Source organism: Macaca thibetana, chromosome 1 (genome assembly GCF_024542745.1).
Source record: "Macaca thibetana thibetana isolate TM-01 chromosome 1, ASM2454274v1, whole genome shotgun sequence".
Lineage (NCBI taxonomy): Eukaryota > Metazoa > Chordata > Mammalia > Primates > Cercopithecidae > Macaca > Macaca thibetana.
Window position 1 is genome coordinate 131,106,125 of NC_065578.1, and position 26,166 is coordinate 131,132,290.

The following is a 26,166-nucleotide window of genomic DNA, read 5'->3' on the forward strand; positions in this document are numbered from 1 at the left end:
CTTTAGTTTAATTAGATCCCATTTGTCAATTTTGGCTTTTGTTGCCGTTCCTTTTGGTGTTTTCGACAAGAAGTCTTTGCCCATGCCTATATCCTGAATGGTATTACCTAGGTTTTCTTCTAGGGTTTTTATGGTATTAGGTCTAACATTTAAGTCTCTAATCCATCTTGAATTAATTTTCGTATAAGGAGTAAGGAAAGGATCCAGTTTCAGCTTTCTACTTATGGCTAGCCAATTATCCCAGCACCATTTATTAAATAGGGAATCCTTTCCCCATTTCTTGTTTTTGTCAGGTTTGTCAAAGATCAGATGGCTGTAGATGTGTGGTAATATTTCTGAGGACTCTGTTCTGTTCCATTGGTCTATATCTCTGTTTTGATACCAGTACCATGCTGTTTTGGTTACTGTAGCCTTGTAGTATAGTTTGAAGTCAGGTAGCGTGATGCCTCCAGCTTTGTTCTTTTGACTTAGGATTGTCTTGGAGATGCGGGCTCTTTTTTGGTTCCATATGAACTTTAAAGCAGTTTTTTCCAATTCTGTGAAGAAACTCATTGGTAGCTTGATGGGGATGGCATTGAATCTATAAATTACCTTGGGCAGTATGGCCATTTTCATGATATTGATTCTTCCTCTCCATGAGCATGGTATGTTCTTCCATTTGTTTATGTCCTCTTTTATTTCACTGAGCAGTGGTTTGTAGTTCTCCTTGAAGAGGTCCTTTATATCTCTTGTAAGTTGGATTCCTAGGTATTTTATTCTCTTTGAAGCAATTGTGAATGGAAGTTCATTCATGATTTGGCTCTCTGTTTGTCTGTTACTGGTGTATAAGAATGCTTGTGATTTTTGCACATTAATTTTGTATCCTGAGACTTTGCTGAAATTTCTTATCAGCTTAAGGAGATTTTGGGCTGAGACAGTGGGGTTTTCTAAATAGACAATCATGTCATCTGCAAACAGGGACAATTTGACTTCTTCTTTTCCTAACTGAATACCCTTGATTTCTTTCTCTTGCCTGATTGCCCTAGCCAGAACTTCCAACACTAGGTTGAATAGGAGTGGTGAGAGAGGGCATCCCTGTCTTGTGCCAGTTTTCAAAGGGAATTTTTCCAGTTTTTGCCCATTCGCTATGATATTGGCTGTCGGTTTGTCATAAATAACTCTTATTATTTTGAGATACGTTCCATCAATACCGAATTTATTGAGAGTTTTTAGCATGAAAGGCTGTTGAATTTTGACAAAGGCCTTTTCTGCATCTGTTGAAATAATCATGTGGTTTTTGTCTTTGGTACTGTTTATATGCTGGATTATGTTTATTGATTTGAGTATGTTGAGCCAGCCTTGCATCCCAGGGATGAAGCCCACTTGATCATGGTGGATAAGCTTTTTTATGTGCTGCTGGATTCGGTTTGCCAATATGTTATTGAGGATTTTTGCATCGATGTTTATCAGGGATATTGGTCTAAAATTCTCTTTTTTTGTTGTGTCTCTGCCAGGCTTTGGTATCAGATGATGTTGGCCTCATAAAACGAGTTAGGGAGGATTCCCTCTTTTCTATTGATTGGAATAGTTTCAGAAGGAATGGTACAAGCTCCTCCTTTTACCTCTGGTAGAATTCAGCTGTGAATCCGTCTGGTCCTGGACTTTTTTTGGTTGGTAGGCTATTAATTACTGCCTCAATTTCAGAGCCTGCTATTGGTCTATTCAGGGATTCAGCTTCTTCCTGGTTTAGTCTTGGAAGAGTGTAAGTGTCCAGGAAATTATCCATTTCTTCTAGATTTTCTAGTTTTTTGCATAGAGGTGTTTATAGTATTCTCTGATGGTAGTTTGTATTTCTGTGGGGTCGGTGGTGACATCCCCTTTATCATTTTTTATTGCATCTATTTGATTCTTCTCTCTTTTCTTCTTTATTAGTCTTGCTAGTGGTCTGTCAATTTTGTTGATCTTTTCAAAAAACCAACTCCTGGATTTATTGATTTTTTGGAGGGTTTTTTGTGTCTCTATCTCCTTCAGTTCTGCTCTGATCTTAGTTATTTCTTGCCTTCTGCTAGCTTTTCAATGTGTTTGCTCTTGCTTTTCTAGTTCTTTTAATTGTGATGTTAGAGTGTCAATTTTAGATCTTTCCAGCTTTCTCTTGTGTGCATTTAGTGCTTTAAATTCCCCTCTACACACTGCTTTAAATGTGTCCCAGAGATTCTGGTATGTTGTATGTTTGTTCTCATTGGTTTCAAAGAACATCTTTATTTCTGCCTTCATTTCGTTATGTACCCTGTAGTCATTCAGGAGCAGGTTATTCAGTTTCCATGTAGTTGAACAATTATTATTGAGTTTCTTAGTCCTGAGTTCTAGTTTGATTACACTGTGGTCTGAGAGACAGTTTGTTATAATTTCTGTTATTGTCCATTTGCTGAGGAGTGCTTTACTTCCAATTATGTGGTCAATTTTGGAATAAGTGTGATGTGGTGCTGAGAAGAATGTATATTCTGTTGATTTGGCATGGAGAGTTCTGTAGATGTCTATTAGGTCTGCTTGCTGCAGAGATGAGTTCAATTCCTGGATATCCTTGTTAACTTTCTGTCTCGTTGATCTGTCTAATGTTGACAGTGGGGTGTTGAAGTCTCCCATTATTATTGTATGGGAGTCTAAGTCTCTTTGTAAGTCTCTAAGGACTTGCTTTATGAATCTGGGTGCTCCTGTGTTGGATGCATATATATGTAGGATAGTTAGCTCTTCCTGATGAATTCATCCCTTTACCATTAGGTAATGGCCTTCTTTGTCTCTTTTGATTTTTGATGGTTTAAAGTCTGTTTTATCAGAGACTAGGATTGCAACCCCTGCTTTTTTTTGTTCTCCATTTGCTTGGTAGATCTTCCTCCATCCCTTTATTTTGAGCCTATGTATGTCTCTGCATGTGAGATGGGTCTCCTGAATACAGCAGACTGATGGGTCTTGACTCTTTATCCAGTTTGCCAGTCTGTGTCTTTTAATTGGAGCATTTAGTCCATTTACATTTAAGGTTAAGATTGTTATGTGTGAACTTGATCCTGCCATTATGATATTAACTGGTTATTTTGCTCGTTAGTTGATGCAGTTTCTTCCTAGCCTCGATGGTCTTTACATTTTGGCATGTTTTTGTAATGGCTGGTACCGGTTGTTCTTTTCCATGTTTAGTGCTTCCTTCAGGGTCTCTTGTAAGGCAGGCCTGGTGGTGACAAAATCTCTAAGCATTTGCTTATCTGTAAAGGATTTTATTTCTCCTTCACTTATGAAACTTAGTTTGGCTGGATATGAAATTCTGGGTTGAAAATTCTTTTCTTTAAGAATGTTGAATATTGGCCCCCACTCTCTTCTGGCTTGGAGAGTTTCTGCCGAGAGATCTGCTCTTAGTCTGATGGGCTTCCCTTTGTGGGTAACCTGACGTTTCTCTCTGGCTGCCCTTAAGATTTTTTCCTTCATTTCAACTTTGGTGAATCTGGCAACTATGTGTCTTGTAGTATCTTTGTGGCGTTCTCTGTATTTCCTGAATTGGAATGTTGGCCTGCCCTACTAGGTTGGGGAAGTTCTCCTGGATGATATCCTGAAGAGTGTTTTCCAACTTGGTTCCGTTTTCCCCCTCACTTTCAGGCACCCCAATCAGATGTAGATTTGGTCTTTTTACATAGTCGCATACTTCTTGCAGGCTTTGTTCATTTCTTTTTCTTCTTTTTTCTTTAGATTTCTCTTCTCACTTCATTTCATTCATTTGATCCTCAATCGCTGATACTCTTTCTTCCAGTTGATTGAGTCAGTTACTGAAGCTTGTGCATTTGTCACTTATTTCTCGTGTCATGGTTTTCATCTCTGTCCGTTCGTTTATGGCCTTCTCTGCATTAATTATTCTAGTTATCAGTTCTTCCACTCTTTTTTCAAGGTTTTTAGTTTCTTTGCGCTGGGTACGTAATTCCTCCGTTAGCTCTGAGAAGTTTGATGGACTGAATCCTTCTTCTCTCATCTCGTCAAAGCCATTCTCCTTCCAGCTTTGATCCGTTGCTGGTGATGACCTGTGTTCCTTTGGAGGGAGAGATGCGCTCTTATTTTTTGAATTTCCAGGTTTTCTGCCCTGCTTTTTCCCCATCTTTGTGGTTTTATCTGCCTTTGGTCTTTGATGATGGTGACGTACGTACTGATGGGGTTTTGGTGTGGGTGTCCTTCCTGTTTGTTAATTTTCCTTCTAACAGTCAGGACTCTCAGCTGTAGGTCTGTTGGAGATTCCTTGAGGTCCACTCCAGACCCTGTTTAACTGGGTGTCAGCAGCAGAGGCTGCAGAAGATAGAATACTGCTGAACAGCGAGTGTACCTGTCTGATTCTTGCTTTGGAAGCTTCCTCTCAGGGGTGTACTCCACCGTGTGAGGTGTGGGGTGTTGGCCTTTCCCTAGTGGAGGATGTCTCCCAGTTAGGCTACTCAGGGGTCAGGGACCCACTTGAGCAGACAGTCTGTCCATTCTCAGATCTCAATCTCTGTGTTGGGAGATCCACTGCTCTCTTCAAAGCTGTCAGACAGAGTTGCTTGCATCTGCAGAGGTTTCTGCTGCTTTTGTTGTTGTTGTTGTTGTTTAGCTGTGCCCTGTCCCCAGAGGTGGAGTCTACAGAGACTGGCAGGCCTCCTTGAGCTGCTGTGAGCTCCACCCAGTTCGAGCTTCCCAGGGCTTTGTTTACCTACTTAAGCCTCAGCAATAATGGGCGCCCCTCCCCCAGCCTCGCTGCTGCCTTGTGGTTAAATCCCAGACTGCTGTGCTAGCAATGAGGAAGACTCCGTGGGCGTTGGACCCTCCTGGCCAAGTGTGGTATATAATCTCCTGGTGTGCCTGTTTGCTTAAAGCACAGTATTGGGGTGGGAGTTACCCGATTTTCCAGGTATTGTGTGTTTCTGTTCCCCTGGCTAGGAAAAGGGACTCCCTTCCCCTTTGCGCTTCCCAGGTGAGGCGATGCCTCTCCCTGCTTCAGCTCTCACTGGTCGGGCTGCAACAGCTGACCAGCACCGATTGTGCAGCAATCCCCAGTGAGATGAACCCAGTACCTCAGTTGATAATGCAGAAATCACCTGTCTTCTGTGTCACGCGTGCTGGGAGCTGGAGACTGGAGCTGTTCCTATTCGGCCATCTTGCTCCCAACCAAACATCCAGTTTTTTACCAGAAAGCATGATGTTAGCTGTGGATACTCCATAAATGCCCTTTGTCAGATTGCAGAAGTTCCCTTATTGTTCTAGTTTGAGTATGCATGTGTGTGCGTGTGTGTGTGTGTGTGTGTGTGTGTGTGTGTTTTAATTATGAGGTGGTGTGGGATTTTGTCCAATACATTTTCTGCATCTACTGAGATTATCATGTCATTTTTGTCCTTTATCTTATAATCATATGTTACATAAATTGATTTTTATATGTTGAAGCATTCTTGCATCCACTTGTCATGGTATATAAGCCTTCTTATTTGTTGCTAGATTTAGTTTATTAGTATTTTGTTGAAGATTTTTGTGTCTATATGCCAAAAAAAAAAAAAAAGGAAACAAATTGCTATATAGTTTTATTGTCTTGTGATCTTGTAATGTATTTTTCTGGTTTATTATCAGGTAATATTGGTCTCATATAATGAATTGGAACATATTCCCTCCTCTTCTACCTTTTGAAAGTTTGTGGAAGTTTAAAATTAATAATTCTTTGAGTGCTGGTAAGAATCACCATAAAGCCATCCAGTCCTAGGCTTTTCTTTGTGGGTAGATTTTATAAATTATGAATTCAATAATTTTCTGGTTATATGCCTATTTGTATTTTCTATTTATTCCTGAGTTAGTTTCAGTAGTTTGTGTATTTCTAGAAATTTGTCCACTTCATCCAGGTTAGGTAGTTTGTTAATACAAATTGTTCATAATATCCCCTTATAATCTTGTTTATTTCTGTCGGTCAGTAGGGATGTCTTCTTTTTTATTTCTGATTTTAGTAATTTGCATTTCTCTCTCTCCCTTTTTTTGGTCAGCCTAGCTAAAGATTTGTCCATTTTGTTGATGCACTTAAAGAACCAACTTTTGAGCTTGTCAATTTTCCCTATTGTTTTTTATTCCCAGTTTTCTTCTTTCTCTGGCTTTGGACTTAGTTTGTTCTTACTCTTTGAATTTTATAAGGCAGAATGACAAGTTATTAACTTGAGATATCTCTTATTTTTAACATAGGTATTTTTCATCTACAAATTCACCCTAGGCACTGCATTAGCTGCATGTCATATATTTTGTCATATATTCTGAGTTTCATTTTTATTCATCTTGAAGTATTTTTAAATTTCTCATATGCTTTCTTTTTTTATTCATTAGTTATTTAGGAGTATGTAGTTTAACTTTCACATATTTGTAAAATTTCCTATTTTTCTTCTGTTCTTGATTTCTAGCTTTATTCAATTATGGGTTAGGGAACATATTTTATATGATTTCTATGCTTTTTAATTTATTGAGTCTTGTTTTATGTCCTAGGTCTGTCTTCAAGTATGTCCTATGTACAGTGGAGAAAAATGATGGGGTTTTTTTTGCTGAGTATTCTACAGATGTCTAAGTGTATTTAGTTTACAGTGTTTCACTTTTATATATCCTTGCTGTTTTATTGTTTGTTTGTTCTATCAATTATTGAAGTGGGGTATTGAAACCTTTGTCTATTATTTTTGTATTGCCTTTCCCCCTTCAATATTGTCAGTTTTCAATTCATATATTTTGAGAATCTGTTGTTTAATGAATGTATGCTTACATTTGTTAAGTCTTCTTGATGGATTGAATCTTTTGTCATTATAAAATGTCCTACTTTGTCTCTAAAACAATTTCTGTCCTTACTGGCTAACATGGTGAAACCCCCTCTCTACTAAAAAATACAGAAGAAAAAGTTAGCCAGGCTTGGTGCCGGGCACCTGTAGTCCCTGCTACTCAGGAGGCTGAGGCAGGAGAATGGTGGGAACCAGCAGGCGGAACTTGCAATGAGCCAAGATTGCACCACTGCACTCCAGCCTCGGTGACAGAGCGAGACCTGCCTCAAAAACAAACAAACAAACAAAAAACACAATTTTTGTCTTAAAATCTATTTAGTCTGATATTAACATAATCACTACTGCTCTCTTTTGGTTACCATTTCATGTGGTATAGCTTTTCCATCTTTTTACTTTGAACTAATTTTTGTCTTTGAGTCTGAAATATATTTCTTGTAGAAAACATGTGGCTGGATGTTTTAATCATTCTTATTAATTCTATTGTTGAGAGGCTCTTTTTACCCCAGGATTATGAGGATGACAAACCACACAATACTCAGTACATCCTGTTAATTTCTGTCTTTAGATTGAAATATCAATCTATTTATATTACTTATAAGACAGATTTATATCTGACATTTTGCTATTTGTTTTCTATATATCTTATGTCTTCTCATGCCTCAATTCTTACAATTTTTTACGTTAAATAGATGTTTTATTGTGTATACCTTAAATTTCCTTGTCATTTCTTTTACTAGATACATTTTTAGTTATACACGGTGTTTGACCTGGGGATTGCAATTAGTTTCTTAATTCACAACAATCTGTTTCAGATTGATGTCAATTTAATTTCAATTGTATTCAAAATATTTGCTTCTATATATCTCTCTTTCCTCCTCTTTGCTTTGTATTATTGTTGTCATATCAGTTATGTCTTTATTTATGATAAGCCCATTAACACAGGCTCTTGAAATTTTGATCATTATGCCTCTAGATATAGATTACTTTAAGTTTATACTATGTAAAGTTTGTTGAACTTCTTGGGTATACTTGGGTATGTAGATATTTGTTTTTGTCAAAGCTGGAAAGCTTTTGGTTATTTATCCAACTATTCATTCTTCCTCTTTATCTCTCTCATCTCCTTCTAGAACTTCATTATGTATATATTGGTCTGCTTGATGGTGTCCCATGGGTCTCTAGGTGTATTAGTCTCTTCTTGTACTGCTATAAAGAAATACCTGAGACTGGGTAATTTATTTCAAAAAAGTTTTAATTGGTTCATAGTTCTGCAGGCTGTACTGGAAGCAAAGAGGTTCCTGTTCAGCTTCTGGGGAGGCCTCAGGAAACTTTCAATCATGGCAGAAGGCAAAGGGGAAGCAGACAAGTCTTACATGTCCAGAGCCAGAGAAAATGAGAGCAAAGTAGGAGGTGACACACACTTTTAAACAACCAGATCTCATGAGAACTCTATCAAGAAAACATCACTAGGAGGATGGTGCTAAACAATTAGAAACCATCCCCATGGTACAATCACCTCCACTAGGCTCCACTTCCAACATTAGGGATTACAATTCAACATGAGATTTGGGCATTGACACAGATCCAATTCATATCACTGGGGTTCTGTTCATTTTTCTTCATTCTTTTTTTCTCTTTTCCCCAAACTAGACAATTTCAATTGTCTTCAAGTTTGCTGATCTTTGTTTTTGGTCATTTCAAATTTAATGTTGAGACTCTCTAGTAAATTTTTTATTTCAATTATTGGATTTTAAATAAGGAATTTCTATTTGGTTCTTTTTTAGAATTTCTCTCTATTGATATTCTCTTTTTAAAAAAATATTTATAATTTAATTTTAATTTTTTTTTGAGATAGAGTTTCGATCTGTCATCCAGGCTGGAATACACTGGTGTGACCTCGGTTCACTGCAAACTTCATCTCCCGGGTTCAAGTGATTCTCCTGCCTCAGTCTCCCAAGTAGCTGGGATCACAGACATGTGCCACCACACTCAGCTAATTTTTTGTGTTTTTAGTAGAGATGGGGTTTCACCATATTGGCCAGACTGGTCTCAAACTCCTGACTTCAAGTGATCCACCTGCCTCCACCTCCCAAAGTGTTGGGATTACAGGTGTGACCCACCATGCCCAGCCTCTCTATTGATATTTTCTACATGGTGAGACATTGTTCTTATGTTTTCCTTAGTTCTTTAGAAATAATATGTCTAATTCTTTAAACACATTTGCAATAGCTCATTTAAAAGATTTATCTGGTCACATTCATGTTTAGGTTTCCTAAGGGACAGTTTCTACTTACTACTTTTTTTTCTGTGTGCAGGCCATAATTTCTAGTTTATTTGCATTCTGAAAAGTTGATTTTGACAATTTTTGCCAGTGTTACTTCTTCTTATATGAAAGAATGAATTTTCAGAGGTTCTTAATCCATCATTCTATTTTTAAAAAATATTTTATTTTATTTTATTTTATTTTAAGTTCTGAGATACACGTGCAGGATGTGCAGGTTTGTTTCATAAATGCATGCCTGGTGGTTTACTGCACCTATCAACCTATCACCTAGGTATTAAGCCCAGCATGTATTAGCTGTTTTTCCTAATGCTTTCCCTCACCCAGTCTCCAACCTCCATGGCCAGGCACCAGTGTGTGTTGCCATATCTGAGAGGAGGGACCTCTACACATCCCCATTCTCTTTTTTTTCTCTTTGGAACCAAAAAGTCACAAGAAGCTAAAACATTAGGGGAAAACTGAAGGTGTCTGACTATGCCAGTTCATTGGGTATGGAAGTTTCTCTAATTGGAGGGTTCAATATTCCTCCAACTTGGCCATAAACAATAATAAAGATAGTTTATTTTATTTTATTTTTGAGACACTGTTTCACTCTGTCACCCAGACTAGAGTGCAGTGGTGAGGTCACAGCTCACTGTAGCCCTACCATCCTGGCTCAAGTGATTCTCCCACCTCAGCCCTACTACCGTGGCTCAAGCAATTCTTCTACCTCTGCCTCCCAAGTAGCTGGTGTACACCACCACATCCAGCTGATTTTATAATTATTGTAGAGATAAGGTCTTGCTAGGTTGCCCAAGCTGGCCTTAAATTTCTAGGCTCAAGGAATCCTCCTCCTTTGGTCTCCCGAAGTGCTGGAATCACAGGCAGGAGCCACAAAGTCTGGTCAAAGATGAGATTTTGATTTTCATTTTGTTGTCTGATTTGTTTTACTTCTCAACTGGCTTAAGAACATGATCAGGCATAAGAGTAGTGATATATGGCTTCATAAAACCCCCAACAGGGAGGGGCGCCTGCTATTGCTGAGGCTTAAGTAGGTAAACAAAGCAGCCTGGAAGCTTGAACTGGGTGGAGCCCACCACAGCTCAAGGAGGCCTGCCTGCCTCTGTAGACTCCACCTCTGGGGGCAGGGCATAGCTGAACAAAAGGCAGCAGAAACTCCTGCAGACTTAAAATTCCCTGTCTGACAGCTTTGAAGAGAGTAGTGGTTCTCCCAGCACAGTTTGAGATCTGAGAACGGTCAGACTGCCTCCTCAAGTGGGTCTCTGATCTCCGAGTAGCCTAACTGGGAGGTACCTCCCAGTAGGGACCGACTGACACCTCATATGGCTGGGTGCCCCTCTGAAACGAAGCTTCCAGAAGAACGATCAGATAGCAACATTTGCCATTCTGCAATATTTGCTGTTTTACAGCCTCTGCTGGTGATACCCAGGCAAACAGGGTCTGGAGTGGACCTCCAGCAAACTCCAACAGACCTACAGCTGAGGGTCCTGACTGTTAGATGGAAAACTAACAAACAGAATGGACATCCACACCAAAATCCCATCTGTACGTCACCATCATCAAAGACCAAAGGTAGATAAAACCACAAAGATGGGGAGAAACCAGAGCAGAAAAGCTGAAAATTCTAAAAATCAGAGCACTTCTTCTCCTCCAAAGGAATGCAGCTCCTCACCTACAATGGAACAAAGCTGGATGGAGAATGACCTTGACAATTTGAGAGAAGAAGGCTTCAGATGATCGTAATAACAAACTTCTCCGAGCTAAAGCAGGATGTTTGAACCCATCACAAAGAAGCTAAAAACCTTGAAAAAAGATTAGATGAATGGCTAACTAGAATAAACAGCATAAAGAAACCTTAAATGACCTGATGGAACTGAAAACCATGGCACGAGAACTATGTGATGCATGCACAAGCTTCAGGAGCCAATTTGATCAACTGGAAGAAAGGGTGGGTACCAGTGATTGAAGATCAAATGAATGAAATGAAACCAGAAGAGAAGTTTAGAGATAAAAGAGTAAAAAGAAACAATCAAAGCCTCCAAGAAATATGGGACTGTGTGAAAAGACCAAACCTACATCTGATTGGTATACTTGAAAGTGATGGGGAGAATGGAACCAAGTTGGAAAACACTCTGCAGGATATTATCCAGGAGAACTTCCCCAACCTAACAAGGCAGGCCAACATTCAAATTCAGGAAATACAGAGAATGCCACAAAGATACTTCTTGAGAAGAGCAACTCCAAGACACATAATTATCAGATCCACCAAAGCTGAAATGAAGGAAAAAATGTTAAGGGCAGCCAGAGAGAAAGGTCGGGTTACACACAAAGGGAAGCCCATCAGACTAACAGTGGATCTCTCAGCAGAAACTCTACAAGCCAGAAGAGACTGGGGGCCAATATTCAACATCCCTAAAGAAAAGTATTTTCAACCCAAAATTTCATATCCAGCCAAACTAAGCTTCATAAGTGAAGGAGAAAAATAAAATCCTTTACAGACAAGCAAATGCTGAGAGATTTTTTCACCACTAGGCCTTTCTTACAAAAGCTCCTGAAGGAAGCACTATCATGGAAAGGAACAGCCAGTACCAGCCACTGCAAAAACTTGCCAAATTGTAAAGACCATCAATGCTAGGAAGAAAATGCATCAACTAATGAGCAAAATAACCAGAAAACATCATAGTGACAGAATCAAATTTATAAATAATAACATTAACCTTAAATATAAATGGATTAAATGCTCCAATTAAAAGACACAGACTGGCAAATTGGATAAAGACTCAAGACCCATCAGTGTTCTGTATTCACGAGACCCATCTCACGTGTAGAGACACACGTAGGCTCAAAATAAAGGGATGGAGGAAGATCTACCAAGCAAAAGGAAAACAAAAAAGAGCAGGGGTTGCAATCCTAGTCTCTGATAAAACAGACTTTAAATCAACAAAGATCAGAAGAGACAAAGAAGGCCATTACATAATGGTAAAGGGATCAATTCATCAGGAAGAGCTAACTATCCTAAATATATATGTACCCAATACAGGAGCACCCAGATTCATAAAGCAAGTTCTTAGAGACTTACAAAGAGACTTAGACTCCCACACAATAATAATGGGAGACTTTAACACCCCACTGTCAACATTAGACAGATCAATGAGACAGAAAGTTAACAATTTTGAACCGAGCTCTGCACCAAGTGGACCTAACACACATCTGCAGAACTCTCCACCCCAAATCAACAGAATATACATTCTTCTCAGCACCACATCACACTTATTCCAAAATTGTCCACATAGTTGGAAGTAAAGCACTCCTCAGCAAATGCAAAAGAACAGAAATTATAACAGTCTCTCAGACCACAGTGCAACCAAACTAGAACTCAGAACTAAGAAATTCAATCAAAACTGCTCAACTACATGGAAACTGAACAACCTGCTCCTGAATGACTACTGGGTACATAAGGAAATGAAGGGAGAAATAAAGATGTTTTTTGAAACCAATGAGAACAAAGACACAACATGCCAGAATCTCTGGTAAACATTTAAGGACACATAGAGGGAAATTTATAGCACTAAATGTCCAAAAGAGAAAACAGGAAGGATCTAAAATTGACACCCTAACATCACAATTAAAAGAACTAGAGAAGCAAGAGCAAACACATTGAAAAGCTAGCAGAAAGCAAGAAATAACTAAGATCAGAGCAGAACTGAAGAAGGTAGAGACACAAAAAACCCTTCAAAAAATCAGTGAATCCAGAAGCTGGTTTTTTGAAAAGATCAACAGAATAGATACATCGCTTACAAGACTAATAAAGAAGAAAAGAGAGGAGGATCAAATAGACACAATAAAAAATGATAAAGGGGATATCACCACTGATCCCACAGAAGTACAAACTACCATCAGACAATACTATAAACACCTCTACGCAAATAAACCAGAAAATCTAGAAGAAATGGATAAATTCCTGGACACATACACCCTTCCAAGACTAAACCTGGAAGAAGTTGAATCCCTGAATAGGCCAATAACAGGCTCTGAAATTAAGGCAATTGTTAATAGCCTACCAGCCAACAAAAGTCCAGGACCAGATGGATTCACAGTTGAATTCCACCAGCGGTACAAAGAGGAGCTGGTATCATTCCTTCTGAAACTATTCCAATCAATAGAAAAAGAGGGAATCCTGACTAACTCATTTTATGAAGTCAGTATCATCCTGATACTAAAGCCCGACAGAGAGATGCACACAAAAGAGAATTTTAGACCAATATCCCTGATGAACATCGATGCAAAAATCCTCAATAAAATACTGGCAAACCAAATCCAGCAGCACATCAAAAAGCTTATCCACCATGATCAAGGCGCTTCCCTGGGATGCAAGGCTGGTTCAACATACACAAATCAATAAATGTAATCCATCATATAAACAGAACCAATGACAAAAACCACATGATTATCTCAATAGATGCAGAAAAGACCTTTGACAAAATTCAACAGCCCTTCATGCTAAAAATTCTCAATAAATTAGGTACTGATGAGACATATCTCAAAATAACAAGAGCTGTTTACGACAAACCCACAGTCAATAGCATACTGAATGGGCAAAAACTGGGAGCATTCCCTTTGAAAATTGGCACAAGGCAGGGATGCCCTCTCTCATCACTGCTATTTAACGTAGTGTTAGAAGTTCTGGCCAGGGCAATCAGGCAGGAGAAATAAATAAAGGGTATTCAATTAGGAAAAGAGGAAGTGAAATTGTCTCTGTTTGCAGATGACATGACTGTATATTTAGAAAACCCCATTGTCTCAGCCCAAAATTTTCTTAAGCTGATAAGCAACTTCAGCAAAGTCTCAGGATACAAAATCAATGTGCAATAATCACAAGCATTCTTATACACCAATAACAGATAAAGAGAGAGCCAAATCATGAGTGAACTCCCATTCACAATTGCTTCAAAGAAAATAAAATACATAGGATTCCAACTTACAAGGGATGTGAAGGACCTCTTCAAGGAGAACCACAAACAACTGCTCAATGAAATAAAAGAGGATACAAACAAATGGAAGAACATCCCATGCTCATGGATAGGAAGAATCAACATCCTAAAAATGGCCATATTCCCAAGGTAATTTATAGATTCAATGCCATCCCCATGAAACTACCGATGACTTTCTTCACAGAATTGGAAAACATAGGCATGGGCAAGGACTTCATGTCTAAAACACCAAAAGCAATGGCAACAAAAGTCAAAATTGACAAATGGGATCTATTAAACTAAAGAGCTTCTGCACAGCAAAAGAAACTACCATCAGAGTGAACAGACAACCTACAGAATGGGAGGAAATTTTTGCAATCTACCCTACTGACAAAGGGCTAATATCCAGAATCTACAAAGAACTTAAACAAATTTGAAGGATATGAACTGACACTTCTCAAAAGAAGACATTTATGCAGCCAACAGACACATGAAAAATGCTCATCATCACTGGCCATCAGAGAAATTCAAATCCAAACCACAATGAGATACCATCTCACATTAGTTAGAATGGCAATCATTAAAAAATCAGGAAACAACAGGTGCTGGAGATGTGGAGAAATTGGAACACTTTTACACTGTTTTTGGGGCTGTAAACTAGTTCAACCATTGTGGAAAACAGTATGGCGATTCCTCAAGGATCTAGAACTAGAAATACCATTTGACCCAGCCATCCTATTACTGGGTATATACCCAAAGGATTATAAATCATGCTGCTATAAAGACACATGCACACGTACATTTATTGCAGCACTATTCACAATAGCAAAGACTTGGAATCAACCCAAATGTCCATCAATGATAGACTGGATTAAGAAAATGTGGCACATATACACCGTGGAATACTATGCCTTTGTGGAGACATGGATGAAGCTGGAAACCACCATTTTGAGCAAACTATCACAAGGATAAAAAACCAAACACCGCATGTTCTCACTCATAGATGGGAATTGAACAACAAGATCACTTGGACACAGGATGGGGAACATCACACAATGGGGCCTGTTGTGGGGGGAGGGGGTGGGATAGCATTAGGAGATATACCTAATGTAAAGAGTTAAGGGGTTCAGCACACCAATATGGCGCATGTATGCATATGTAACAAACCTGAACATTGTCCACATGTACCCTAACTTAAAGTATAATAATAGTAATTAAAAAAACCAACACAGTATCATTTATAATCAGGTACTACAAATTGCTAAATTTTTATAATTAGTGTAATTTAAATGAAGGAAATATATTCAAGAAAAACAAAAACACCAGGAAATGTTTTCTTTTCCCTCATGTGCTTAATATTTTTGGTGAATAGTAATTATAGAGCTAACACATGTTCACTATAGAACTTTTACAAAATACAGGTAATTATAACACAAGACATAACTCTGGAGAAAATAATTTGGAAGTATCACTTAAAATCTCTCTAGAATTTTTTTACATACACACATACACGTTTATCTTTCTATCACTAATTATGTCTTTATTAGCATAGTTGTTCATAATACCAGTGCCATATAATTTTATATTCTATCTTTTAATTTAACACTAAAATTATTTTGTAACATTGTTTTCTTTCAAAATATGACTTGCAATATCTGTATAGTATTCCATTTTATAGGTATACCATACTTTACTTAAATATTCCAATTATTTGGAAAATGTACATGCTTTTAAAATTAAATATGCTTAATTGAATACATGTGTGCATATAGCTTCATAAATTATAACCCTAATACAGACTCCTATATTTGAAATTATAGAGCCAAGGGAACTATTTCTAAATTTACTTCCAGAGTTTTAAATAATTTATATAACCATGGACAGCATAATAAAATTTTTTATGTCACTTATGTGATGGGTAATATCTCACATAAATAACCAATTAAAATGTTTGGGTATCTTAATCTTGTTTAAATTTTAATTTTTAATTTATTTTTTATTTTAAGTTCAGGGATACATGTGTAGGTTTACTATATGGGTAATCTTGTATTATGAGTGTTTGTTGTACAGATTCTTTTTTCACCTAGATATTAAGCCTATTACCCATTAATTATTTCTCCTGATCCTCTACCTCTTCCCACCCTGCACCCTCTAATGGGCCCCAGTGTCATTGTTCCCTATTGTGTGTCCAAGAGTTATCATCATTTAGCTCCTACTTACAAGCGAGAATATGTGGTATTTGGTTTTCTGTTCTTGTGTTAGTTTGCTAAAAGTGATGGCCTCCAGACCCATCCATGTTCCTGGAAAGGACACGATCTAATTGTTTTTTATGGCTGCATAGTATTTCACGGTGTATATGTAGCACATTTTCTTTATCCAGTCTATCATTGATGGGCATTCTGGTTGGTTCCATGTCTTTGCTATTGTAAATAGTGCTGCAATAAACATATGTGTGTATGTGTCTTTATAGTAGAATGATTTATATTCCTTTGGGTATATATTCAGTGATGGGATCGCTGGGTCAAATGGTATTTCTGTTTTTAGGTCTTTGAGGAATCACTACACTGTCTTTTACATAGATTGAACTGATATACACTCCCACCAACAGTGAATAAGTGTTCCTTTTTCTCCACAACCTCACCAGCATCTGTTATTTTTTGACATTTTAGTAATAGCTATTCGGACTGGTGTTAGATGGTAACACAATGAGATATCACTTCATACCAGTTAGAACTGCTATTATTAAAACCATTCATTGTGATTTTTATTTTCATTTTTCTAATGATCACTGAGCCTTTTTTTCATATGATTGTTGTCCACATGTATGTTTTCTTTTGAAAAGTGTCTGTTCACATCCTTTGCCTACTTTTAAATGGAGTTGTTCGTTTTTATCTTGTAAATGTGTTTAAGTTCCTTATAGATGCTGAATTTAGACCTTTGTCAGATGCATGGTTTGCCAAAAAATTTTTCCTTTCTCTAGGTTGTTTACTCTGTTGATGATTTCTTTTGTTGTGCAGAAGCTTGTTAGTTTAATCATATCACATTTGTCAATTTTTGTTTTTTAATATCTTTTAAAAAATTACTGAGGTTTATTGGCTCCAGTATTAGTTTCCTAGGGCTGCCATTACGAAGTACCAAATATGGTCTCAGTATTTTTGATGTTAGGAATCAGAAATCAAGTACTTGGGAGGGCCATACTCTCTCTCTCTTTCAGCTCTAGGATAACATCCTTCCTTGCTACTTCTAGCTTTTGGTGTCTGCCAGCAATACTTCTTCCTTAGCTTATAGATGCATTGCTGCAGCAACATGGTTGCTTTCTGCCCTTTGTGTGTGCACATTGTCTTTCATCTGTGTGTGTCTGTGTCCAAACTTCCTTTTTATAATGACACCAGTCATATTGTAAATAAGGTCACATTCTGAGAGACTGGGGTTAGGACAACATACTTTTTTGGAGGGAGGGAGGAGTGGGACATAATTTTGCCCATAACAACTACCTATTTTTTAAAATTAGGTTTATATACTTGGTTTTCCACTGAGCGTTTAATTTTTATAAGCTTAAAGTGTTTTTCAATATTTAAGGTTGGTATATGTTATTATAACATTAATAACAAAAATTAGTAATAGTTTTCACTTTGTTATTTGGCATAAACTTAATCTTTTGTTTTTAAAAGCCTTAACAAATTAGTCATTTATGTTATTTGGAGGGAAGTGGATGGAGTCTCCCTATGTTGACCAGGCTGGGCCCAAGTTCCTGGACTCAAGGGATCCTGCTGCCTCAGTCTCTTGAGTAGCTGGGACTACAGGTATGTGCCACTGTGCCTAACAGGCATTAATTTATGTTGATCTTTTTCTTTTACTTCTACAATATAGAGTGTAAAAAAAACCTTTTTCTAACCACCTGAGAGATGAACGGTGGTTTTATTCTTTATATTTAATTGTTTGTCCTTTCTGGAATTTATTTTGATAAGTTGTGTGGAAAAAGTATTTATCTTCCTCTTTTCCTCCCTCCTACCACTCGCTCTCTCTCTCTCTCTTTCTTCCTGATTTCAAATAGATTTTCTACCATTTTAAAACTTGTCTCTCAGCCTGATAACAGAGGTTACTTCTTGAGAACATGTTTCTCTAGTCATGATTGTGTGTACACACACACACACGCGCACACACACACAGAGGAGAGCAGTGTTACAGTACTGGAGATTGGGGGATAACCACAGACAAGACTGAGGAGAAAAGTGTGTCGTGATCATCTCTCAGTGTAAGCCTGAAAGGAATCTAAACATTTTTTAACTACTGAAAACCCCATTTCCCTGGGGCCCACTTCCTCTGCAATGTATGGTCTTTCTGAGGGCTGCCTTTACGTCACGATTCCTCAGACAGTAAATGATGGGGTTGAGGAGTGGAACAATGACAGTGTAGAGAACAGATACCACTTTGTTGGAATTGTAGGCATACATGAGTTTGGGACGGGCATAGGTGAAAAGGGTTGTGGAATAGAAGAGAATTACAACGGTCAGATGGGAGGCACAGGTGGAGAATGCCTTTTGGCGGCCCTGAGCAGAAGGGATCCTGAGGATGGTGGCAAGGATAGCAGCATAGGATGCCACCACAACACAAAGAGGAATAGCAATGACCATGAGGGCCAAGAAGAAGTCCACCAGCTCAGCATGTGAGGAGTCCTCACAGGAGACGTTAAGGAGTGGAGAGATATCACAAAAGTAGTGATTGATCTGAGGCGTGCCACAGTAGTGAAGTTGCACTATAAAAACCATCTTAATCATGGCAGTCATGAGTCCACAGAACCAGCATCCTCCAGCCAGTGTGCCACAGAGCTGGTTGATCATGATGACTGGGTAGCGTAGTGGATTACAAATGGCTACATAGCGGTCAAAGGCCATGACAGCAAGAAGGATGTACTCAGTGCAGACAAAGGTCACAAAAAAGTAAAGTTGAGTCATGCAACCATTGAAGGAAATACTCTTGTCGTGACTGAGGAAGTCAACAAGCATCTTGGGGCTGATGACTGTGACATACCACATCTCCAGGAAGGAGAGGTGGCTCAGGAAGAAGTACATGGGCTTATGTAGCTGCCCATCACTGTGGATAGCTAAGATGATAAGAAGATTCTCCAGCAGTGTCAGCAAGTAGGTTGCCAGGAAAACGGAGAAAAGAAGAAGCTGGAAGGCTGGTCGTGTTGGAAACCCCAGAAGAATGAAATGTGTTGTCACTGTACGATTATCTACTTCCAGAATTATGGTGGTCATGACTGGCTGTGGGCAGAGACAAAGTCAGTTCCTTCCATGACACAAGCACTAGTCTATGGTTATTTGTATTGATAGAGCCCACCACTAGCAAATTTATCACAATAGGAGGTCTCTGCTTTTTTATCTGACTGCCTCTTGAATTATGGTGAGAACCAAAGCTTTTGAGAAAAGGGAGCTTATATTTTAACTTGTTTTCAAATTTTCTCAAGAGCAGTAACTTGTCCAAGGTCATACGAAATAGAGGTTATAACTTTCTAAATCCTAGTTCTGTGCTTTGCCAATATATCACTTTTGGGCACACAAAAAAAATGGTCTCCAGACCACCCTTTCGCTACAGGCAAAACATCCCCATCTACTGAATATGGAGAGGAGGAAGAAGGCCCAATTACCCGTTCTCTAGGGGCAATCTGTGTGACTCTGGAGTGGTTGCATGACCCCACTTATCTGTGAAATGCAGAGAATTTTCCCGCTTTTGTCTAACAAGGTGCTTAAGCTTGAATGAAGCAATAGCTGAGCCCACCCACAGGACTAACAGCAAAATCAGGTTTGATGCAATTATTCACCAGCTTTTCAGAGAGCAAACCTCATTGGATAACTTGAAGGGTAATATTTTCCTCAATACAATCCATTGTATAAAATGCTTGCTTAGGAGTTTGACAAAAGTGCATTCAAATCCAACTTTTGTCTTCATATATCTAAATGAGAATACCACATAATCTTTTAGAATACTAGTTACTTTATTTATAAAATGGGGATAATACAATGGGGTTCACATTTTGTGAACATCAAATGGGATTTAGAGTTTAAATTCAGTTCCTGTGATATTTGCTGTTACCTTTCCAGGCTACTCTACTTACCCCCACATACATAGCTCCTCCTCCTTTTAAAACAACACACACTCTACCCCACACACAGAGCTTCCCCCACCCCAACTTCGACCCCTGCCGAAAACAGCACAAAACTGGTGCAAACAGCAGCCATTGTTAATGAGAAAAGGGAGAGGACTGTGGGACTTTTCCAAGGATGCTAAATTAGAAAACCATAATCTGTTGGGAGTAATATCAGAGAAAACGAGCAAATTAGTGACTCTTCTGCATTTCTGTTCATTAGTTTCGCAAAATGTGTTACCTCTTTTTGTGTTAGGCTGAGAATCATTCCCAAACCTATTGATACTGAACACCTTCCCATTTCAGGTCTCACTCTGTGTCCTATTGCTTCCATTCTCTTTTCTGCTCTTCTCCAGAGCCACTTTCACTCTTGTTCCCCATTTCTCAACAGCTCAATTTTATGGTATAAATGTGTAGGACAACTAGGAAAGGGTTTTTTTTTTTTTAATTCCTAAAGAATGACCATGAGGTGAAAGAGCCAGAAAACTACTGCCCACACTATCCATTTCCTCTTCCCACTTAGATTTCAGCTTTAGAATCCTGAAAGAAAGGCAGAATAGAAAGGCACAATTATTCCTTGTTAGAGAGGAAAATGGACACAGATAACCCAGAAAAGGCAAATAATATATTACAGTGTAAATGCAAATAATTTTCTTTTCTGTTGGAATACAGTTCCTGAGAAACACACTCACAAACACAAACACACGCACAGTCAACACAAAACCTGTCCTTGCTCACCACAGCATGGTATTCACTAGGCAGTGTGGGAGTGGGACGTACAAGCAAGTCCCATTATGAACCTCCTAATCTTTTTCTTCATCCTGATTTAAAAAAAAAACCTTTGCATCCAAAAATTCAAACCAACTTAAAATCTATTCTTGAAGAGTGTAGGCCAGACTCTACCTTGCTCTCTCTTACTACATCACCATCCTTTTCAATGAATTGATGAAGTGAACATGTTTCTAGCTATTGAGGGTAGCATTACTATTTGGGAGGCACTTTCTTGGTTCATAGTAATAGGATATAAGTCTCCAGAGTCATGTCCTTGGGCTTAATCTTTGTGTCTATTTTTTTTTTTTAATATTCTAGAAAACCATAGGCAAGACATTATACCCTAATGTCATCTTTTCTTGGGACCACCCACAGTGTCCTGCAGAAGATGCCTAACCTAAAAAGCAGAGTTAGAATAATTCTACTAAATAATGCAATATATTCTCCATTCCTTTGCAATAGATATTGTCATTCTTAGGGTAGTTGCTTCAGATGTGAAGCTGGAAATAAAAACAACTAATTTAATTTTAAGAATAAGAATAAGTAGATAAAGTGGGAAATATTTTCACAGAACTATGCATTTATTCATTCTTCCTCTAATTCCAGCAGAGTCCAGATGAAGCTCCACAAAGTAAAAATACAAAGAAATAAAAAAGAAAGGGAGTATACAGTATTATATAAAGAACATCTGATTAAGCAGCTTTATCATTTGAGCATGGAATTTAGCTTTGAGGTCTCTAGCAGTCAAGTAGAAGAGGAAAACAATTCAAAGTACAATATGCTCTCATTCAAGTTTCAAAATTATTCACACATATGTATATACAGAATTATGTTTTGATAAATGTGAAAGTTAATGTATAAAGAGGTAGAGTGCTTTATCAAAAGGCACATACATTGTAGATATAATAAGGGTCTAGATTTCCTAATTCCTAAAACTAGCCATAAATTTCTAGGGCTAGATTGTCTGAGTCACATCCTAGTGCCTTCTAAGATTGTTGAGACAGCCCACTGGGCAGGCTTGTAAGGAAGAGAGCAAGGCTCGCAGAGTTAACAGCCTTCCCTCCAGTGGAAGTTTTATAGCAACTGGATTCTGAGGAGGCTCTGCTGAATATATGGAAGCATCTTTACTGCCAGATGGTAACTCACATTTGTGTATGTGAAAGCACATTCACATCATTCTATCTGATCTTCACCATCGTGGAGTTAGCACCAATGTCACAGTGCTGACTTGACGCGAAGATATTAAATGTCTAGCTGAATGGTACACAGCTAAGTTGCTTAATGGCAGAATTGGAATTAAACAGCAAATTTATTTTTTTATAATCCACTGATTTTTGTGTATGAGTATGTAGAGGATGATCTATGAATTGGGTGAGGCCTTTTTTTTTCTTCTGAGAATTAAATTGTACCTTTAAAAATAGTTTTAATGGCACTCTATGCAAGGAATGAAAATTTAAGGAGAATCAAAGGGCCAGGCTGAGAGCCAAGAGCCAGTTTGAAGGTTCGAGTACTCTGGATCTCAACAATATTACCTAGCAGCAGGTTAAACCATCTCACTTTTTCTTGTAGCCAACTGTCAGTTATGCATTGTGGACTTGTCTGATGAAATAATAGCATTTTAAAATCAGTGGTATTTTAATTCAGACTTCTTTTTTTCCTCAGATAAGGAAATCCCAAAGTGATTTAAGTGATTTTTCTCTAAGTTTAAACAACTATATAGTGGCACAGTAGCAATTTATTAATGATTACATTTTAGTACCTGGCAAGCGTTAATCCCCAATTGTCTTATACAATTCATTCAATTTAATTCCTTCTATGGCTCACTGTTATCTTACACACTTCATTCAAGTTAATTCCTTATCTGACCCAATTATTATTAGCTCAAGAAGGACAAATCACCTTAAGTTTTAGCCTGATTTGAATAGAATCATAAAAGTTAATGTGAGTCTTACAACAATGATTTTCTCAAAAATATATTTTTTAGCTTTCACAATTGCTTGTCCATTGTATTGATCATGTACACACACACACACACACACACACACATACACATTGCTAAGCAAGTAGAATGAGATCCTTCAGCTCTAGAAACATAAGATTGTAGGACTGCAAAGAACCTGAGAGGTAACATGATTTAGCTCCCTACCACATTTGTGAATCACCAATGTATAGATGCAAGTATTCACCCAGACTTTGCCTGACTTTTTCCAGGAATGGAAATCCAGTATCTATAAAACTAGCCATACTTTAAATAAGAGAAACTTTTGATTTGGGAGGTGGGAGGCTTTCTCTTCTGAACCCCAATTCACCCACATTCATGGGTCCTGGTTCTGTTTCTGAAAGTAAGTCTCGCCACCTTCTCAAAGGATAGACTTCACTGTTTGAAAATAGCCATAAGGTCCTTTAAACCTCCAATTCCCCCCTCCCCAGCACCCCCATTACCCCTGTCTCATCAGGTCTCTCCTTTTTTAGATTAAGCCACTCAATTTCCATATATATGTATGGAGAAATACACACACACACACACACACACACACACACACACACACACACACCCGGGTTATCAGTTCCCTAAAGATTGTGATCATCCTCTTTGGATGATTCCAGCTTAACTGGGACATTTAATGGGGACAAATATCATCAGGCTATGGAAAATACAATTGGTATTTAAGGCTTAGTTTCACTCTGGAATCAGAGAATAAGAATATCTTCTTTTTCCCCTTGAGCCTTCCACCAGAAAGTAACAAGAGGGTCTCTTTCTGATTTCCCAGGGAGGGTGGATATGACCTTTCCCATAGCTAGTGGGCAATGAGCCCAGGATAATAATGGGTCTAGAAAATGACCTGCTCTGTTGTTTGTGGGAAAATGAGGTATAGGGAAGAAAATGTATATCGTCAAATTGCTCCTGGTAATGGAGGCATTTAAAAAATTGCCATACAAGCTCTGTAGGGATTGGTTTGGCCAAACTGAGGGTCTCAGAAGTCTTCAAAAATGGAACATAGATAGTGAAAGAAATAACAGAGCAATCACTTGTGCTCAATCTGATCTTCTACTAATTCCTGCAGGGAAGTGAGAAAAAAAATTATAGATTAGCCAGAGGTGGACATATCAGTCTTGGACCCTCAATAGTAAGGCATTTGCTAAAACGTAGGAACACATTCTTGCTCCTTCAAATCGGTTTTAAAGGGATACAATTCTAATCCAGCTCCCTTTTCCTAGGCCCTTCCAGGAACAAATGTGCTTCAGGGTGATATGTGTAACAGCTCCTAGGTCTGTGGTAGGACAGAATGCCTTGCTGCCTTGTAGTGAGCCCCTCTCCACCTCTGTTTCTACTGTGAGTTGGCTTTGAAGACTTTAGCAAAAAAATATCTATTTCATATCCCTGATCCTCTATACTTTATAACTTTCCAAAACCATGACTTATATTTTGAAATAATTTAATTTCCATCTAGGTCCTTTGGGAAAAGTGGCTTAATTTCTATGGGTCTCATTTGGGTATGATTAATCTTTGCAGTTTATTTCAGGATTTCAAGTTGAAAACAAATGTGGTCACATAATGTGATGCATCTTTTTGACTAACCAGGACAACAGAAAGGGAATTTTTCTTGCTCTACGGCACTATCACTAGAAATTCTAGTGTTCTATAGCACTGTAGGATGACTGTAGTTAACAATAAAATAAAACATAGTTTCAAATCGCTAGAAGGAGGATATTGAAAGTTCCCAACACTTAGAAATTGTCAGTGTTTGAGATGATGAATATGCGAATTATTCTGATTTGATCATGGTTCATTACATGGATCAAAACATCACTATATACCTCACAAATATATACAATGATATATATATATACATATTAATTAAAAATAAAAGAAAAAATGTAGCAGGAGTAATATTATAAGCCATCCGACTCTCCAGACATCACTGTCTGTCAGTCCCTGCTCTTATTTAACATAAAAGCACACATGCTTGCTCACATACCTATGTTCCATCCACCCCTTCTCGCATACACATGTTCATTCATCTACACCGGTCCATTAATTCCATCCTCTATGCCACTTTCCCTTTTTGTGTCCCTTATGTCAGAGTAGATTTGGAAACTGTGCTTTGAAAGGCAGAGTCGTGCAGATGCATTAAGTTGAGGCATCTTCAGAACAGACCTTTGGGAAATTTTCATACTCAGGCCTATTTCACCTAGAGTAAGTTATCACAGTGGAGTCTTAAAATGACATGAGAATCCCTATTACACTATATTTCTGAATCCTTAACATATTTCATATGGCTAGATATACACAGATGCTGAAAAAAATCTTTGCGGAACTGGAATTAATCTATGTATATACTAAATTCCTCTCCATCTATAACTTGTGTCACTACCCATTATAGGCTTAAAGATGACAAACTATCTTGAAAAATCAATAAAATAAAATTTTGGATGAATCAGTAATTTACATACAATTTATCTTCAATTATTCCCTACTTTCCTTCATAAAAATAAATAATTAAAAGATGGCTAAATTCCCTTTTGGAAATATCTGAGAGTCTTTTTTCAACTCACCATTTTCTCAGGAATGTAACCCTTTTCCTACCTAGTTTTATCAAGGATGGCCAGCTTGCGCTGAGAAAAGGGAAGAAATCATGTAGACCAAGAGAAGGAGAACAACGTACATAAGCCTAGAGAGTTTCTGGGCAAGTCTGGTTATGTCTCTACTTGAAGAACGCACAGAATGGAGCTATTTGTGTTTCTGCCTGCTTTCAAGCTACTGGAGGAGACAAACCAACTCCCTTCTATCCACAAGAGACCTCCCAAGAGACACAGCCTTCAGGAATACATTTGGCCTTTCCAGGGCTCAAGGGGATCCTGGGAGGATATTAAGGAAGAGCTAGCAAGCTGAGTGAAGTCTCCAGGCACAAAAGATACCCTAGACTGGCTGGAAGTACACTGCCTGTCCTCCCCAGTGAGACGGGAAGAGGAACGTGGCGAGGGGAAATGTGTGTGCATGTGTGTGTGTGTGCGTCCTCTTTCTGAGGAAAAATCTCACAAATAATGTCTTCCAGAAAAAGACAGTGTAATTCAGAAAATAAGAATGGTAAGTACCCTTCCTTATTTGGGGACCCAAGTGTATGAGCACATGCACATTTGCAAACTCCAAACACACTCAGGTATTGTGCTTATAAGTATACACAGAAGTAACTGTAATGCATCAGTAACTCAATAGATGTGAAC

General features: G+C 38.2%; 1 protein-coding gene across 1 annotated transcript; it reads right to left on the bottom strand.

Annotated features, from left to right (window-relative positions):
• Positions 1-18,304: 18,304 nt before the first annotated feature.
• LOC126945892 (olfactory receptor 6Y1) lies at positions 18,305-19,282 on the bottom strand. Its single transcript, XM_050775886.1, has one exon. The coding sequence runs from the start codon at positions 19,280-19,282 to the stop codon at positions 18,305-18,307; it is 978 nt and encodes a 325-aa protein (XP_050631843.1).
• Between the last annotated feature and the right edge of the window lie 6,884 nt (positions 19,283-26,166).

Bases quoted from the DNA above. Each gene is read 5' to 3' on its own strand.
- LOC126945892 (XM_050775886.1), bottom strand. From the start codon at position 19,282: ATGACCACCATAATTCTGGAAGTAGATAATCGTACAGTGACAACACAT.